General features: G+C 44.0%; 1 protein-coding gene across 1 annotated transcript in view; it reads left to right on the top strand.

Moving 5' to 3' along the window:
* Positions 1–3,738: 3,738 nt before the first annotated feature.
* KATNA1 (katanin catalytic subunit A1) overlaps positions 3,739–18,618 on the top strand; it is a gene marked incomplete at its 3' end in the record, with an annotated part of 31,207 nt that continues 16,327 nt past the window's right edge. The window contains exons 1-3 of the mRNA XM_080699883.1: positions 3,739–3,909; positions 5,860–6,017; positions 10,398–10,578. Of these exons, the coding sequence (XP_080556009.1) occupies positions 3,748–3,909; positions 5,860–6,017; positions 10,398–10,578 (501 nt within the window). The 5' untranslated portion in view covers positions 3,739–3,747. The remainder of the gene's footprint in view (positions 3,910–5,859; positions 6,018–10,397; positions 10,579–18,618) is intronic.

Genomic DNA, 18,618 nt, shown 5'->3' with positions numbered 1-18,618 from the left:
TCAGCCTCTAATGTAGATTTTTTTTAAGTAAAAGGGAAGAAAGATCTAGAGGGAGTTTATTAAGGAAGAGAGGGAAAGAGGGGAAAGTTTGAGGTCTGATCCCCAATCCCTTCCAAATCCACTGTATGCCTCTGGCAGCTGGCAGAAGATACACTCTTCTAACAGTGTTCTTCTGACCAAGTGCCCGTAGGGCAGGGATGCCTTGAGCAGGGGTCATCACCAGGACCCAGGCCGGGATCCCCGTGTGGTAGGGAGGAATTGAGTATCAAGGAATGAGAGAGTACAGTGTGGGTAAGGAACTGGACCCTGCGGAGGTGAGAAGTCTTGGTAGACAAGACAACCCCCTGGCAGTATTCATTCATTCTCAGAGGGGTATGGAGACCTGCTGGGGGCCAGGCATGGCCCCGGGTGCTGGTGATGTGTCAGTTAACACAGGAGGCCCTGGCTGTGGGGCTCTTAGGACGGAGCATTATTAATGGTCGTAATTTAGGGAGTCACTGTTAAGGCTGAGGAACACTCTTTTTCGCTTTCTTTTGGACCTCAGGCGCTCAGTTTGAGTTACTCAAATCTCAGCTTATAGCTATATTGCTTCTGAGAGAGGTCTTTGTCAAAGCTGTAATCAGGATGTCAAGGGCTGTTGTCATCTCAAGACTCACCTGAAGGAGGACTCCAGCTCGCTCTCATGATCGTTGACGGCATCCAGGCTGCGTGGGCTTTTGGACCGAGGGCTTCGGATCATCACTTGTTGGCTTGGAGCCTCCCTCAGGCCTTTGCCACGTGGGCCTCTGCACACGCGGCTCTCTGCATGGTAGTGGCATCCCTGTGAGTCGGCGGTCACAGTCTAGTCTCAAGTGAAATTGCATATTACACAAGGGCACATGTACCCAGAGGCAGAGGTGATAGAGAGCCATTTTGATGTAAAGCTTTTCTTTTTCACATTTTTTTCCCTCCCACCTCTTCATCCAGTTTTACACTCACACTCCTTCCTTACCCTTCATAGACTGGTTTTGTGGTACTGGGGATTGAACCCGGGGCCATTCTGGCTCTGAGCTTTTTTGTGTGTGTGTGGTACTGGGGGTGGAACCCAGGGGCTTTCTACCTCGGGGCTATACTCCCAGACCTATTTTATCTGGAAACAGGGTCTCACTAAGTTGCTGAGAGCCTCACTCAGTAGCTGAGGCTGGCTTTGAACCTGTGCGATCCTCATCTCAGCCTCCCAAGCGCAAGGATTACAAGTGTGTGCCACCACGCCTGGCTCTCTGAGCTCTTTTAAATGAAATAGGATCTTACTAAATTTCTGAGGCTGGCCTCAAACGTGTGATCTTCTTGTTTCAGCCTCCCCTTCACGATCGTCTAATATGTTCACTATACATTTTTTGCTTTGTATGTATCATTTAAATATTAGTATTTATAGGCTAGGCGTGGTGACACAGGCCTGTAATCCCAGTACTTGGGAGGCTGAGATAAGAGGATCACAAGTTTGAGGATAGCCTCAGCTGCAAATTTAGTGAGACTCTAACCTAGCAAGACCCTATTTTTTTTTTTTTTTTTTTTTTTTTTTTGCGGGTCTGGGAATGGAACCCAGGGGCGTTTGACCTCCGAGCTACACCCCCTGCCCAATTTTTTTTTATTCTTTATTTTGAAACAGGGTTTCACTGAGTTGCAGAGGGCCTCACTTAGTAGCTGACGCTGTCCGCGAACCACCATCCTCCGGTCTTAGCCTCCCAAATGCTGGGATTACAAGCATACACCATCACACCTGGCTTATTCTTTATTTTGAAACAGGGTCTCACTAAATTGCGGAGGGCCTCACTAAGTAGCTGAGGCTGGTCATGAACTACGATCCTTCAGTCTCAGAGTATGTTATTTTGAAACAAGATCTCGCAAGGTTGACGAGAGTCTCACTGAATTGCTGAGGCTGTCTTTGCACCTGTGATCCTCCTGTTTCAGCCCCCCAAGTACCAGGATTACAGATGTGTGCACAGTTCTGGGCTGGGGCTGTAGCTCAGTGGTAGAGCACTCAAGCCCTTGGTGCCAGTCCCTGGTACTGTACCATGAATGAATGAGCAGGCACAGTTCTAGAGAACACCTCCAGCTGTATTAAATTAAACTAGGTCACGGAGGGTCTACACTAAGAAGTTACTCTGTTCATCTAAAAGATAGGTCTATTTAGATATCTTGGTGATGTACAAAAGGAGAAAAATAATCTTTCTCTTCGTACTTCTGTCTCTCTCAGCTCTCCTGTGATCCTTTATGATTTCCCGTTTTTAGTATCTCAAGCTTGAAACTTCGTTTTAAATGTCTTTTGCACACAGTGAGTTCGTGAGCAATATCAGCAGTTCTTCTTGTGCCATTTCAGATTACTTTAGTGTGTGTGTGTGTGTGTGTGTGTGTGTGTGTGTGTGTGTGTGTGTGTTACTGGTGATTGAATTACCCCTGAACTACAGCCCACAGCTTTTGGGGGGAGGGAATCTGGGGATGGAACCCAGGGGCATTCGACCTCCGAGCGACACCTCCAGCCCTATTTTTTATTCTTTTTTTTGTGTGTGTGTGGTACTGGGGTTCCTGGAAACCCTTCTCCCTTCAGGCTACACTTCCAGACCTATTTTATATATATATATTTTTTTTGGAAACAGGGTCTCTTAAACCAGCGCCGCTGGCTTCGAACCAGTGCGATCCTCCTGTCTCCACCTCCCAAGTGCGGGGATTACAAGCGTGTGCCACCACGCCTGGCTTATTCTTTATTTTTGAAACAGGGTCTCACTAAGTTGCGAATGGTCTCACTAAGTAGCTGAGGCTGTCCATGAACCGTGATCCTCCTGTCTCAGCTTCCCAAATGCCGGGGTTACAAGCGTGTGCCACCAGGCCTGACCCCCACAGCCTTTTTTTAAGTTTTGTTTTGTAAAAGGGTCTCACTGGGTTGTTGAGGCTGGCCTCAAACCTGCAATCATCCTGTCTCAGGACGTGCACGCCCCGCTTTTATTCTTTATTTTGAAACAGGGTCTAACCAAGATTTTTCTAACTTCAAAACAAATATGCTAGCTGGGCGTGGTGGCACACACTTGAAATCCCAGCACTTGGGAGGCTGCCATAGGAGGATCAGGGTTACGGTCAGCCTCAGCTACTCAGGCTCTTTGCAACTCAGTGAGACCCTGTTTCAAAGAATAAAAATGGGCTGGGGGTATAGCTTGGAGTTAGAATGTCCCTGATTTCCATCCCCAGTAGAGCCAACCAAAAAAAAAAAAAAAAAAAAAAAAAACCCACATGCTTTCTGCTTATTTGTACCACCTCCAGAAACTGTATCTAATATTCACAATTGGTTCAGCAAATGTTTAATATGACTGTGTGTCTTGCACAGAGGATACAGTCTTATACCTTTCAGATGCAAACCCTGTTCTGGAAGAACTTGGTCTAGTAGAGGGAAGACATAGAAGGTAACTCTAGAAAGTCCCAGGAAAGAGCCAGGGCTTTAGAAAAGGAAGCGCTTATTTTGAACGGGAGAGTTTGGGGTCAGGTAAATGAGAGCTGCTGAGTGGACCTCACTTTGACACTTGGGTAGGCTGGGATGTGGAAGTAACATTTCTTTACGAAGTGGAAAGAGTAGGTGCCAATGTAGATGGTGTGACTGTGAGCTTCTTCAGGATCCTTGGAAACCCCACTCTAAAAAAACTGTGGAACTTGTTTTTAAGAGACATATAAAACAAAATTGTTTCTTTTCTTTTTTCTTTTTGTAGCTTACAGTTGAGCATGAGTCTTCTTATGATTAGTGAGAATGTAAAATTGGCCCGTGAATATGCTTTGCTGGGAAACTACGACTCTGCCATGGTCTATTATCAGGGAGTTCTGGACCAAATGAACAAGTATCTGTACTCAGTTAAAGATACATACCTCCAGCAGAAATGGCAGCAGGTGAGACTCACATCTGCTTTATGTTCTAATGTCTTAATTACTCAGAAGAGATTTGGATCAGTTGTCAATACTATATTTAGATAAACATTAACAGTCTGTTGTTAAACTGGACGTGGTGGCACATGCCTGTAATCCTAGTACTTGGGAGGCTGGGTCAGGAGAATTGAAGGTACGAGGCCAGCCTCTGCAACTTAGTGAGACCCTGTTTCAAAGCCTCAGCTACTTAGTGAGGCCCCTTGCAACTCAGTGAGACCTTGTTTCAAAAATAAAGAATAAAAGCCAGGCATGGTGGCGCAGGCTTGTAATTTCTGCGCTTGGGAGGCTGAGACAGGAGGATTGCACAGGTTCGAAGCCAGCCTCAGCTACTTAGGCTAGCAGCAACTTAGTGAGACCCTGTTTCCAAATAAAATATAAAGTAGGGCTGGAAGTATAGCCTGGAGGTAAAAAGCCTCTGGGCTCTACCCCAAGTACCACACACACAAAAAAACAAATAAAAAATTAGGGATGGAGATGTCACTCAGAGGTAGAATGCCCCTGAATTCCACCCCCAGTACCACAAAGAAAAATAAATAAATAAATAAATAAATAAATAATAAATAAATAAATAAATAACAAAAGATAAAGCCAGGAATGGTGGCACACGTTTGTAATCCCAGCATTTGGGAGGCTGAGACAGGAGGATCACAGTGTGAGGACAGCCTCAGCTACTTAGGCCCTTTGCAACTCACTGAGAACCTGTTTCTCAATAAAGAATAAAAAATAGGGCTGGGTGTGTAGCTTGGAGGTAGAATGCTCCTAAGTTCTACCCCCAGTATTACAAAAAATTTAAAAATAAAAGTAAAATAGGACTGGGGGTATAGCTAAGAATTAGAATGCCCTTGGCTTCAATCCCCAGTACAAATAAACAAACAAACTGGTCTGGAGATACTGCTCAGAGGTAGAATGTCCCTGGGTTCAATCACTAGTGACACATACACACGCAGTAACACATATACACGCACGCGCGCACACACGCACGCGTGCATGTGCACGCACTCCAATCTAAATATAACTTTTTTTTTTTTTTTATGGTGGTACTGGGGGTGGAACCCAGGGGCCTTCTACCTCTAGGCTACACTCCCAGACCTATTTTATATTTTATTTGGAAACAGTGTCTCTTAAGGCAGCTGAGGCTGGCTTCGAACCTGCACGATCCTCCTGTCTCTGCCTCCCAAGCATGGGGATTACAAGCGTGGGCCACCATGCCCAGCTAAATATAACTTATATGTGTGTGTGGTACTGGGGATTGAATCCAGGGGCATTCTATCTCTCAGCTACACTTCCAGCCCTATTTCATTGTATATTTGGAAACAGGGTCTCACTAAGTTGCAGGAGGCCTCATGTTGCTAAGGCTGGTTAACTTATGATCCTCCTGTCTCGGCCTCCTAAATACCAGAATTACAAGCATGTGCCACCATGCCTGACTCTAACTTTTTAAAGTTTTATTTTTAGCCAGGCACGGTGGTGCACACCTGTTATCACAGGTTTGAGGACAGCCTTAGCAACTTAGGCCTTCTGCAAATTAGTGAGATCCTGTTTCAAAATAAAATAATAAAATAGGGCTGGGGGTGTAGCTCAGAGGTAGAATGTCCCTGGGTTCCATCCCCAGCACCAAAATAAATAAATAAGTAAAGGTTTTATTTTTGTCAAACTTTAAAGTTACAGTCAACTTTTCAATTGTTACTGGAATTCGCATAATTTTATCAGAATTAGTTCAGAGTTAGTTTTGTAACTGAAAATACAGAATTAAGGAACCATTATTAACATCTTGACAGAATATCTGGGTATGTTTTACTGGATATCTGCTACCAAAACAGGGGTTCTAACATCTAATCAATGGCCCTAGCTTAATCTTAACACTGATTTGTTAATTACCTAAATTTAAAGACCCATATTCTTCTTTGAACCTAGGTTTGGCAGGAAATAAATGTGGAAGCTAAGCATGTTAAGGATATCATGAAAACTTTAGAAAGTTTTAAACTAGACAACACCCCCTTGAAAGCTGCACAGCATGAGCTCCCGGCCTCCGAGGGAGAAGTCTGGTCCTTGCCTGTCCCTGTTGAGCGAAGGTGAGTGGTGACCTTTTAAGGAGCCAGTTAGCCCGGGCAGAGGCCTCGGTCGTGTCTGGGAGGAGACTGGAGGGCTGAGAGACAGGAACGGGGGAGAAGTTTACTGACAATTCCTTGTTTAACTGTTGAATTGTGTATTGTGTGACTCTGTGACCTATCTCAAGAAATAAAACTTAGTTGGAAATAAGCCAAAAATATGCTTTTTGAGTGAGCTGAAAGTAGTAGAGATAGCGTATGGAAGAGAGTGGGAGTAGGAGTTGAAATATCCGGATTCTGTATCTTTGCTGCTATTTGTAGCTTTGGGAAAACAATATAACCACATTATCCTTTCTAGACTTCAGACTAGAAGGGGCTGCCTTGTCTCACACGCTCACCTTGCAGAGAGCAGAAGTGGGTCCTGGTGGCTCTGATAAGGACAGTAATCCTGTGGGCTGAGGCGCTCCTCCTTGCCTTTGCTGTGTCTGTTTCTTCCTGCGTTTATGTTTCTTACCCCTTTACAAGATAGCTTTCAAAATTCCTTCTGCTCTGTTACTCTTCATCAGTCCTCATGCTTCAGTCATGCTGTCTTCAGCTTTGATAATTCTAGCCTAGTCGTCACCTGATGTTTTAGTCCCATTTAAAGACCACATTCAGCCAATCCAGTGTTCTCTTCTAAAGCTGCGCACAAAAATGCAAGTACAAGTAGGTTCATTGAAGGCTTACAGAGAAAAGATTAGAAATAACTGAAGCACTTCTAGACCTGTATCACTTAAAAGTCAGCCGATGGCCAGCTGGGCGTGGTGGCGCACGCTTGTAATCCCAGCATTTGGGAGGCTGAGACGGGAGGATCACAGTTTGCGGGACAGCCTCAGCTACTTAGTGAGGCCCTCTGCAACTCAGTGAGACTCTGTTTAAAAATAAAAATACAAAATAAGGTAGAGTATAGTCGGAGGTCAAATGCCCCTGGGTTCTATCCCTAGACCTACACACACACACACACACACACACACAGTCAGCTGATGTCCCTCAGATATGTTCCCACCTCAAGAACAGAACGCAGTTCTTTACCATCTCTCAGGCCCTGTGAGATTGGGCTCCCTACTACCTTGGCAGCCTGAGTCCTGACTGCTCTGTGCCGGGCGCTGTGTACCGGCCACGCGTTTCCTAAACAAGCCACACACAAATGCTTCTCCCGTTCCCTGGGCTGCCCTTTAGCCGCTACGTTTGATGCCTGTCCTCTCTTTGTTCAGGTGTCTCCTAAAGCCCCTCCTCAGAAGGCCGTCTCTCGGGCGCTTCTCACTGCTGCAGCCTACGCCAGCAGGCCTCATGTCTTCTCAACACCCGTGGCCTACACGCACCTCCCTGCATCCTGCCAGTGTCTCTGTTCAGTGTTAGACTAACCTTTATGAAACTGGACCTTTTCAGTGGATTGTTGGCAGTTGGATGACTCCACTGAAAGGATTAATCTTGAAACGATTAAGGCTTAAACTGGTTCAAACTTACTGAACCACCTCATTTGTTGAAACCGGCTCTCCTTTTTAAAAAAGTGTATTTTTGGCACTGGGGATTATTATTATTATTATTATTTTTTTTTTTGGTGGTACTGGGGTTCCTGGAAGCCCTTCTACCTCCGGGCCACACTCCCAGACCTATTTTTACATTTTTTAATTGGAAACAGGGTCTCCTAAGCCAGCGCGCACGGCTAGCTTCGAACCTGCGCGATCCTCCTGTCTCTGCCTCCCAAGCGCGGGGATTACAAGCGTGCGCCACCACGCCCGGCCTAGCACTGGGGATTAAAACAGAGGCATTCTACCTCTGAGCTATACTCCCAGTCCTAATTTATTTTATATTTTGAAACAGGGTCTCACTAAGTTGTTATGAGCCTGCAAGTTGCTGCTATCCTCCTGTCTCAGCTTCCCAAGTACTGGAATTACTGGCATGTGCCACCACGCCCAGCTCTATAGATCTTCTTCTTGTTGAAATATACTCTGAGGTATTTGAAGATAGGACATCCATTCATTCATTCACTTATTTATTCATGCTGGGAATTGAACCCATGGATGCTCTTCCGTGTGTGTGTGTGTGTGTGTGTGTGTGTGTGTGTGTGTGTGTATTTTATACTGGGAACTGAACCCAGGGACATACTACCTCTGAGCTACACCCCCCAGCCCTATTTTATTTTTATTGTGAAACAGGGCCTCACTAGGTTGATGATAATATCACTACGTGCTGAGACTGTCCTAGAACCTGTATTCCTCTTCTCTCAGATTTCAAGTACTAGGATTACAAGCGTGGGCCACCATGCCTTGCTTTATTTTTTATTTTGAAACGGGGTCTCACTTAGTTACTATATACTGGCCTCGACTCTCCCAAGTACTGGGATTGCAGGTGTGTGTCCGCACACTGGCCCACCAGCCCTTCTTATTGTATGTTCTGAGACAGGGTCTCAGTATGTGCCTAAGCTGGCTTCGATGTTTGGATCCTTCTGTTTCAGCCTCCTGAGTAGCTGTGATTGTGATGGGGGTGTTCCACCACACCCAGCCCTTTTTTAAATTTTTTTTTGACCCTTTTAAGGCTCCAGTAAAGTCGAGGAGCATAGTAGGAGCCTAATAACTTTCGGGGATGGTACTGGGAATTGAACTGGGGGCATTCTACCCCTGCCCTCTTTTTTTTTTTGTGTGTGTGTGTGGTACTGGGAATGGAACCCAGGGGTATTCTACCTCTGAGCTACACCCCCAACCCTGTTTTTTATTCTTTATTTTGAAACAGAGTCTCACTGTTGCAAAGGGCCTCACTAAGTAGTAGCTGAGGCTGGCCACAAGCCACAATCCTCTTGTTTCAGTCTTCCAATGCTAGGATTGCAAGCATGTGTCACCACGCCCAGCTCCTATTTTTTATTCTTTGTTTTGAAACAGGATATCACTGAGTTGCAAAAGGCCTCGTAAGTAGCTGAGGCTGTCTGTGAACAGCGGTCCTCCTGTCTCAGCCTCCCAAATGCTAGGATTGCAAGCGTGCGCCACCACACCCAGCTTTTTTTGGGGGTGGGGGCAGGTTCTCGTTAAGCTGCTGAGGCTGGCCTCAATCCTATGATCCTGCTGTCTCAGCTTCCCAAGTACTGGGATTACTTGTATGCACCACAATGCCCGTCATAATAAATATTGAAGAAGTCTGAATTCTGCCACAGAAATAAAAATGAAATAAGGCTATGTATGTAAATGTAAAGTCATACATCAGTTCTGTAACTGTCCACAGCTTTTTTTTTTTTTTTTTTTTTGTGGTGCTGGGAATAGAACCCAGGGGCATTCTACCTTTAAACTATATGCCCAACCCTATTTTTTATACTTTATTTTGAAACAGTGTCTCACTGAATTCAAAGGGCCTCACTAAGTAGCTGAGGCTAGCTACAAACCATGATTCTCCTGTCTCAGCCTCCCAAAAGCTAGGATTACAAGTGTGTGCCACCACATCCAACCCCACGCTGTTTCTTATACCAGTTCTTAAAAATGGGAAAATGAAGCCGGGTGTGGTGGCACACACTTGTAATTCCCGCACTTGGGAGGCTGAGACAGGAGGATCACACAGGTTCAAAGCCAGCCTCAGCTACTTAGTGAGGCTCTCAGTAACTTAGTGAGACCCTGTTTCCAAAAATAGGTTTGGGAGTATAGCCCGGAGGTAGAAAGCCTCTGGGTTCCACCCCCAGTACCACAAAAAAAAAAAAAAAAAAAAAAGGAAAATGAGCCAGGCATGGTAGCACGTGCTTGTAATCTCAATAATGGGAGGCTGAGACAGGAGATTTACATGTTCACATCTAGCTTCAGTAACTTAGTGAAGCCCTCCACAACTTAGTGAGACCTTGTTTCAAAATAAAAATAAAATAGGACTTGGGGTGTATTTTAGAGGTAGAAAAATCCCCTGTACTAAAAAGCGGGGGGGGGGATGATTAAAATTTTATTAACTAATACATTAGAATTTTTTGTTCTAAATAAAATGGCACCAAATTCTGTATATACCAGTGGACAACATGTGCACTATATTTTGGTTCTTTTTGTAAAACTCTTCTCTGATAATTGTTCATTTTTCAGTTTCCAACAATCTGACTGATCTTTCATTCATCTTTGATAGGTAACAATGTCCTTTATAAGTAGGGGTGACCAGTACTTTCTTTTCACTATATTTACAATATTACTATATTACATTACTTTCATTAAATAACCACAGCAACTATGTCCGTTTGAAATTTAGATGTTAGGTTTTGACATCCTGAAGTTTGTTGAGTCCTGTTTTGTGTTCAATTTTTGTCTTGGCTTCTTGAGTCATGATTCTAACTTACACTCTATGTGTGTCCATATTTGGACCAACTCCAGGAGTCCGTTACTAGTTTATGATCTTGTGTTTGATTAGACCCTCACCAGGACCTAGAAAACGCCAGTCTCCTCAGTACAGTGACCCTAAGCCACATGGTAACCGCCCGAGTACAGCCGTCAGAGTCCACCGGCCATCTGCACAGCACCTTCACAACGACAGAGGGAAAGCTGTTCGAAGTCGTGAAAAGAAAGAACAGAATAAAGGAAGAGAGGAAAAGGTAAATGTTACTGATTATCATAAATGAAAATGTTATTTATTAATCTTAAAAAAAAAGACTACAAGCCAGGATTGGTGGCGCACACTTGTAATCCCAGTATTTGGGAGGCTGAGACAGGAGGATTGCAGTTCGAAGACAGCCTCAGATGCTTAGCGAGGCTCTTCACAACTCAGTGAGACCCTGTTTCAAAATAAAGAATAAAAACTCGGGCTGGGGGTGCAGCTCAGAGGTGGAATGCTCCTGGGTTCCAAAAATGAAGACTCAGTCTCAGTCAGTTTTATATGTCAGAGCTGTCATAAAACCTTAGTCATAGTAGTCGACCGTAGGCTGGGATTTTCCACATTCACCATTTAGCAAATATTTTGGTTGTTTCAAACTAGCAATCATGTCACAGGAATAGTATAAAGAATTTCCATGTATTTTACCTAGTTTTATTAATTATTAATACTTTGCCTTGTATGCTTTATTTATTCTATTTGTATCCCTGTTTTCCTGAATCACTTGAGAGTAAGTTGTAGATATAATGTTTCTTTACCCTTTAACATTTACAGTGTGTTATTTATTGGTTGTACAGGGGATGGAACTCAGGGATATTCCACCTCCAAGCTACACCCCAGCCCAAGTTTTTATTCTTTATTTTGAAACAGGGCCTCGTTAAGTAGCAGCTGAGGCTGCCCATGAACCACGGTCCTCCCGTCTCAGCCTCGCAAGTACTTGGATCACAAGCATGCGTCACCACACTTGGCTTATTTTTTTATTTTTAATTAATTAACTTATTTCGTATGTATGTATGTATTTATTTTGAGGATCTGGGGATGGAACCCAGGGGCACTCGACCTCCAAACTATACCCCCTGCCCTATTTTTTATTCTTTATTTTGAAACAGGGTCTCACTAAGTTACAAAGGGCCTCACTAAGTAGCTGAGTCTTTCTGTGAACCACAATCCTCCTGTCTCAGCCTCCTGAATGCTAAGATTACAAGCATATGCCACCACACCCGGCTATTTCATTCATTTATTTATTTATTTATTTATTTATTTATTTATTTATTTTGCGGTACCTGGGATGGAACCCAGGAGCATCCTACCTTCAAGCCTCACCCCCAGCCCTGTTCTTTATTCTTTATTTTGAAACAAGGTCTCACTGAGTTGCAAAGGACCTCACTAAGTAGCTGAGGCTGTCCACGAACAGCAATCCTCCTGTCTCAGCCTCCCAAATGCTGGGATTACAAGTGTGTGCCACCACGCCCAGCTTATTTTTTGTTTTTAAACAGTATCTCATTAAGTTGCTAAGAGTCTCGCTGCTTGCTGGGGCTATCCTTGAACCTGTGATCCTCCTATCTCAGCCTCCTTACAGGTTTGTGCCACTGCACCCACCGTGCCTCCATAGAACTTTGCCCATCATCCCAGTAAGATTGTTTATGGCTCTCCATTTTTTTCACAATGAGTCGGGATCCAGTATACAACCACATGTTGCATTGAATTGTAGGATTTTAGTATCTTAATGAGAACATGTCCTCAGCCCGGAGGTAGAAGGGTTTCCAGGAACTCCAGTACCACCAAAAAAAAAAAAAAGTCATGCCTGTTTTCCTTTTATTAGTGTTTCCCTGACACATATTTTCCCTTTCTTCTGCCTCCAACCTACCTATATAATTTCATTACAAGTTTTTTGATGACAGCATGTGTTTAGATCATATTTTAAGATCCATTCTGTCAGCCTCTTATCATTTTATTGGTGTGTTTAGACCCCTTTCATTCATGTAATTTTTTATGTGAGTGTTGATGTTCTGTTTTGTTTAGTTTTTTGTGTGTTCTTTTTTCAGGCTCCACTAGGTTACTTGAACATTATTTAGAATCTTATTTTGATTTATCTATAGTGGTGTTTTGTTGTTTTACTTTTGAGTGCGTGTCGTATATGCGTGTGCATGCATACTCAAGGGATTGAACCTAAGGGCACTCTATCTCTGAGCTACACCCCAGCCCCATTCTATTTTTTTTATACCTCCGAGCTACACTCCCAGCCCTATTTTTTAGTCTTTTTATATTTGAAACAGGGTTGCACTGAGTTGCAAATGGCCTCGCTAAGTAGCTGAGGCGGTCTGTGAACCGTGACCCTCCGGTCTCTGCCTCCGGAATGCTGGGATTACAAGCATGGGCCACCACATCTGGCTTCTATTTTTAACATTAAAACAGAGTCTTAGTAGCTGAGGGCCTTGCCAAGTTGTAAAGGCTGTCCTTGAACCTGTAATCCTATGTGTCGGCCTCCCAGGTGCTGGTATTACAGGCATAAGCCACCATGCCTGGCTTTTTATTTTTATTTATTTTTTTGTGGTCCTGGGGATTGACCCCAGGAACATTCTGCCTCTGGGCTATACCTGCCCAATTTTATTTTCTATTTGGAAACAGGGCCTCACTAATGTGCTGAGAGCCTAAGTTTTGGAGGTTGGCTGCAAACCTACAGTCCTCCTGTTTCAGCCTCCCTAGTACTGGCTTATCTGTAGTGCTTTTTTGTTTTTGTTTTTGTTGCAGTACTGGGGATAGAACTCAGGGGCCTTCTACCTCTGAGCTACACCCCAGCCCTATTTTTTATTCTTTATTTTGAAACAGGGTCTCACTGAGTTGCAAAGGGCCTCACTAGCTTCTGTAGTGTTTTTGAGTGTGTCTCTGTAAAGCATTTTAAGTGGTTGGTCTGTGTATTTCGTGTGTGTGTGTGTGTGTGTGTGTGTGTGTGTGTGTGTGTGTTTAATATACATTTGAATATGGTATATATAGTGATTTACTACTGTTATCTTTTTTTTTTTTTTTTTTTTTTTTTTTGCGGGTCTGGGGATGAAACCCAGGGACATTCGACCTCTAAGCTACACCCCATGCCCTATTTTTTCCCTCCCTCCCTTCCTTCCTTCCTTCCTTCCTTCCTTCCTTCCTTCCTTCCTTTCTTGCAAATGCAACTTTTTATGAGACTTTAGTTCTTCAAATACATGAACTCTTACACAGTAAACACAATGTTTACATCTTAAGTTCTTTTCACAAACTGTGTGTGCCACTGTGGATGAGTATCATTAAGACCATGATCAAAATTACCTGACAGTTCAAAAAGGACTTATGGAATCAATCTCCACAAACCCATCGTATAATGACATAACAAAACACGGCCAAATGTCAGGGTTCCACATGTAAAAACACCAATTCTAAGTGGTCAGCCAATGACAGCCTATGTGTCAGATTTACAGCTGCAGGCTAAACAAAGGTTTTACATTTTTAAAGGGATCTTTCTGTCTTCCTTCCTTCCTTCCTTCCTTTCTTACTTTCTTACTTTCTTACTTTCTCTTTGTGGTACTGAGGGTGGTACCCAGGGGCTTTATTACCTCCGGGCTACACTCCCAGTCCTATTTTATACTTTATTTGGAAACAGGGCCTCACTAAGTTGCTGAGAGCCTCACTAAGTAGCTGAGGCTGGCTTCGAACCTGTGTGATCCTCCTGTCTCGGCCTCTCAAGTGCTGGGATTATAAGCATGCACCACCACGCCTGGATTTTTATTCTTTATTTTGAAACAGCATCTCACTAAGTTGCAGAGGGCCTCACTAAGTCGTTGAGGCTGTCTGCAAACCACAATCCTCTTGTCTCAGCCTCCTGAATGCTGGGATTACAAGTGTGCACCACCATGATCAGCTTACTGGTATCATTTTATAATTATCTTAAATATTTCTTCTCTATTTCATTAGAAATATATCAGGCAGTGTTATAATTTTTGCTTCAGCTATCAAACATAATTTAGAAAGCAGAAAAGAAAATAAAGCCTGTTGTACCTACTTACATTTTTGCTTACTATGTTTTTTTCCCCCTTTGATATATCAGAATTGTTCCTCCTCATCCTTCTTTTTTTTCTTCAACCTTCCTTTCCCTCCTTCCTTCCTTTTTAATTTTTTGTACTAGAGGCTGAGCCTAGGAACATTCTACCTTTGAGCTGCACCCCACATCCATTCTACTTATATATATATTTTTTTAATATTTTGCCGGCATGGTGGCGCACGCTTGTAATCCCCGCGCTTGGGAGGCAGAGACAGGAGGATCGAGCAGGTTCGAAGCCAGTCGTGCTGGCTTAAGAGACCCTGTTTCCAAATAAAAATATAAAATAGGTCTGGGAGTGTAGCCTGGAGGTAGAAGGGTTTCCAGGAACCCTAGTACCACCAAAAATATATATATATTTTTTTTAATTATTATTTATTTATTTTATTGTGGTACTGGGGATAGAACCTAAAGGTCTTTCTACCTCCAGGCTACACTTCCAGACCTATTTTATATTTTATTTGGAAACAGGATCTCACTGTGTTGCTGAGAGCCTCACTAAGCTGCTGAGGCTGGCTTTGAACCTGTGATCCTTCTGTTTCAGCCTCCCACGTCCTAGGATTACAAGTGTGTACCATGCCTGACTATTTCTTTATATTTTGAGATAGGGTCTCACCAAATAGCCTTACCTCAAACTCATGATCCTCCTGTCTCATTCTGCCAAATGCTGAGATTACAAGTGTGTGCTACCTTGCCTGGCTTTTTTTTTTTTTTTTTTTTATGGTATTGGGGCTTGACCTCAGGGGAATTCTACCTCTGAGCTACATGCCCCAGCCCTACTTTTGATTCTTTATTTGAAACAGGGTCTTATTAAATTGCGGAGGGCCGTACTAAGTAGCTGAGGCTGGGCTCAAACCTGCTGTCCTCCTGTCTCAACCTCCCAAGTACTGGGATTACAAACATACACCAGCATATCCAGCTGACCTTTTCTAATACCGCTTCTGGCAGGTGCAGTCCTGGCACTATTGCTGCCAGGAGGGAACAGAAGTCAGGTCCCCAGGGCCTCTGTTGACCCTGAGTGGTCGGGTCTGCTCTCTGCTGTCGAGCTGTGGTTCAAGTCCTCCACTTGCCTTCCAGTGACACTGGTGGGTGATTCCTGTCGCTGCTCCACGTCCTCCTACGACAGCTGTCCAGTGTCACCTCCTCAGCTCCGCCAGCTGCAGGGCGTCTCTGGTCCTCACTAACTGGAGGGGGTGAGGGTTCATTAGTGGTTGGTGGGGGTGAAAGGTCCAGCTCCTTCCTTGGCCCCTGTGGGGGCTCAGAATCCTTGTTTCAGGCTCCCACTCAGCTTTTTCTGGCCTGGCTATGCCAGGGGTACAGCTCTTCTGTAGAGTAGAGGGTTATTGTCTACAGCTTCTGTCTGGCTAGGCTGTTCTCTTATGGTTCTTTAGCTAGAGAAAGCAGACTTCTAATAGATCTGTTTTTGTTTGTCCATATTGGTATTTCCAGGTTGCTGGCTTCCTCATCCCCAAGTCTGGATATATGAAAGAAAAGAAAGTCCAGGGAACTCATACCATGTCTGCGTTGCCTGGCTGGTGTGCTGCTTCTCCGAGCCTTCCATGACCTTATGTTTGTTTGTTGTTGTTTTGCAGTACTGGGGATGGAACCCAGAGGCGTTGTACCTCTGAGCTACACCCACCCCTATTTTTTAGTCTTTATTTTGAACCAGGGTCTCACTAAGTAGCTGAGGCTGTCCGCAAACTTTGATCCTTTTGTCTCACCCTCCCAAATGTTGCGGTTACAAGTGTGCGCCACCATGCCTGGCTCTTATGCTTGTTTTATGCCCAAGTTTAGTTCTGCTTAGTGGAAGGAATAGTGGAAAGTACATCTGCTCCATCTTCTGGAGGTGAGAACCCAGCTGTCTTTTTTTTTTTTTTTTGCGGTACTGGGGATGGAACTCAGGGACATTCTACCTCCAGGTGACACCCCCAGCCCTATATTTTATTCTTTATTTGGAAACAGGGTCTCACTAAGTTGTGGAGAGCCCCACTAAGTAGCTAACACTGTCCGAGAACCTGGATCCTCTTGTCTCAGCCTCCCAAATGCCGAGATTTAAAGTGCACGCCACCACACCCGGCTCCCAGCTGTCATTGTTAGTTAATTTTAATTGAGGCAGTGGATTTTGTGTTTGTAACTTTGTCAGCTTTTAAAATAACTGGCTTTAAATACAATGGCTTACCTCCTAGTCATTTGATCCAACTATAACTATGTCTCTCAACGTTTTTTGACTTAGGTTTTTGGTGTTTTTTTAAATTGCGACTGGGTGTCTGTGTGTTGCCCAGGCTGATCTTGAGCTTCTGGACTCAAGGGATCCTCCTGCCTCAGGTTCCTGAGTGCTGGGACTACAGGCATGCCCCCTCTGCCTCCCTCCTTATGCAGCTTTCAGTGGAGCATCAAAAGGAGTTGACATCTTTTTTAATCCCTGCACTGTTTTTTTCCCACCTCCTGCTAGTTAGTATCTTTACTTAGATCAAATTAGTGTGTTGATGTGTACTAAAAGAAATTGCACTAGTTCAGCTAATTAAACGGCAGTGAAAGCCAGATGTGGTGGCTCAAGCCTGTAATTGCAGCTGCCTGGGAGGCTGAGGCAAGAGGATCACAAGTTTGCAGCCAGTCGGGGTGACTTGTGAGACCTTGTCTCAAAAATGTAAAAAAAAGGCTGGGACTGTAGCTCAGTGTTAGAGTGTTTGTCTAACATATGTGAGGCCCGGAGTTCAGCTCACAGCGACATTAAAAAAAACAAAAACTCAGTCATGGTGGCACACGCCTTTAATTTCAGTACTTGGAAGGCAGAAACAGGAGAATCCCAGGTTCAAGGACAGCCTCAGCATCATAGTGGGACTGTAAGCAACCTAGCAAGACCCTGTTTCAAAATGAAAAAAGAGAGGGGGTGTAACTGAGAGGTAGAATGCCCCCCCCTGTGTTCAATTGGAAGGAAGGCAGGGAAAGCAAAGAAGTTGCTGCCCTCTATGTGTATCTCCCTGGGTTTGCTGTATGTTCCTGATAGTTAGGGACAGTATCTTCTTTATATTCCCCAGAGGTGTGAGCACAGAGTAGGCATGCATTAATATCTGTGAAGACGAGACAATACCTTCTTTGAATCTGTCGTTAGGTTGGAACTGAATATCAAGGCTGTGAGGACAGATGCTTCCGCAGCCATCTAGTGTTAGGACTATCAGCTGTTCACTGTGGGGCACACTCGTAATCCCAGCTACTGAGGTGGCTGCAAGGCTGAGGCTGGCAGGGGCAGCTTAGCAAGACCCTGTCTCAAAATAAAATGAAAAATAAAAAGGGCTGGGGATGCAGCTCAATGGTAGAGTGCTTCTAGATTCAATTCCCAGTACTGCAAGAAAAAAAGACTGAGTGTCATAGATATTGGTGAAGTCTAGATGTTAATGATGGCTTTAGGCAGCACCAATTGACAAAGGATTCATGCTGTTCTGGGCAAAAAAATATTGTGAAGGTTGGTTAATACTAGTATACGACAATAGATAAGTTTCATAAATTTAATTTTTGGTATTGGGGATTGAATCCAGGGGTATTCTACCCCTAAGCTATACAAGGTACACACCCAGCCCAATTTTATTTTTAGTTTGAAGCAGGGTCTCATAAGGTTGATGAAAATCTCACTGCTTGCTGAAGCTATCTTCAAATCTGCAATCCTCCTGTCTCTGCCTCCCAAGTACTGGGATTACAGGGATTGTGAACCATGCCTGGCTCATAAATTTTTTTTATTCATAAAATCCATGAATATTAAGCCAGGTATGGTGGCACACACTTATAATTCCAGTGCTTGGGAGGCTGAGACAGGAGGATCTCACAGGTTCAAAGCCAGCCTCAGCTACTTATTAAGGCCCTCAGCAACTTAGTGAGACCCTGTTTCCAAATAAAGTATAAAATAGGTCTGGGAGTATAGCCTGGAGGTAGAAAAGCCCTTGGGTTCCACCCCCAATACTACCCCCCCCAAGAAAATCCATGAATATCTCAAAAATTTTATATAGCACCTCTAACCAAAAAGAATATACATCCATTTATGAAGAAGTTAGGCTTAGCTACAGATGGTATACACCTATAATCCTAGTACTTGGGAAGCTGAGACAGAGATTTGAGGCCAGCTTCAGAAACTTAGTACAATCTTGTCTCAAAAAAAAAGGATTGGTGGTATAGCTCAGCAGTAGAATGCCCCTTAGGTTC

The sequence above is a fragment of the Muscardinus avellanarius genome, assembly GCF_963383645.1.
Source record: "Muscardinus avellanarius genome assembly, chromosome: 8".
Lineage (NCBI taxonomy): Eukaryota > Metazoa > Chordata > Mammalia > Rodentia > Gliridae > Muscardinus > Muscardinus avellanarius.
The sequence above is the reverse complement of the archived record's forward strand: the minus strand, read 5'-3'. Positions and strand labels throughout refer to the sequence as shown.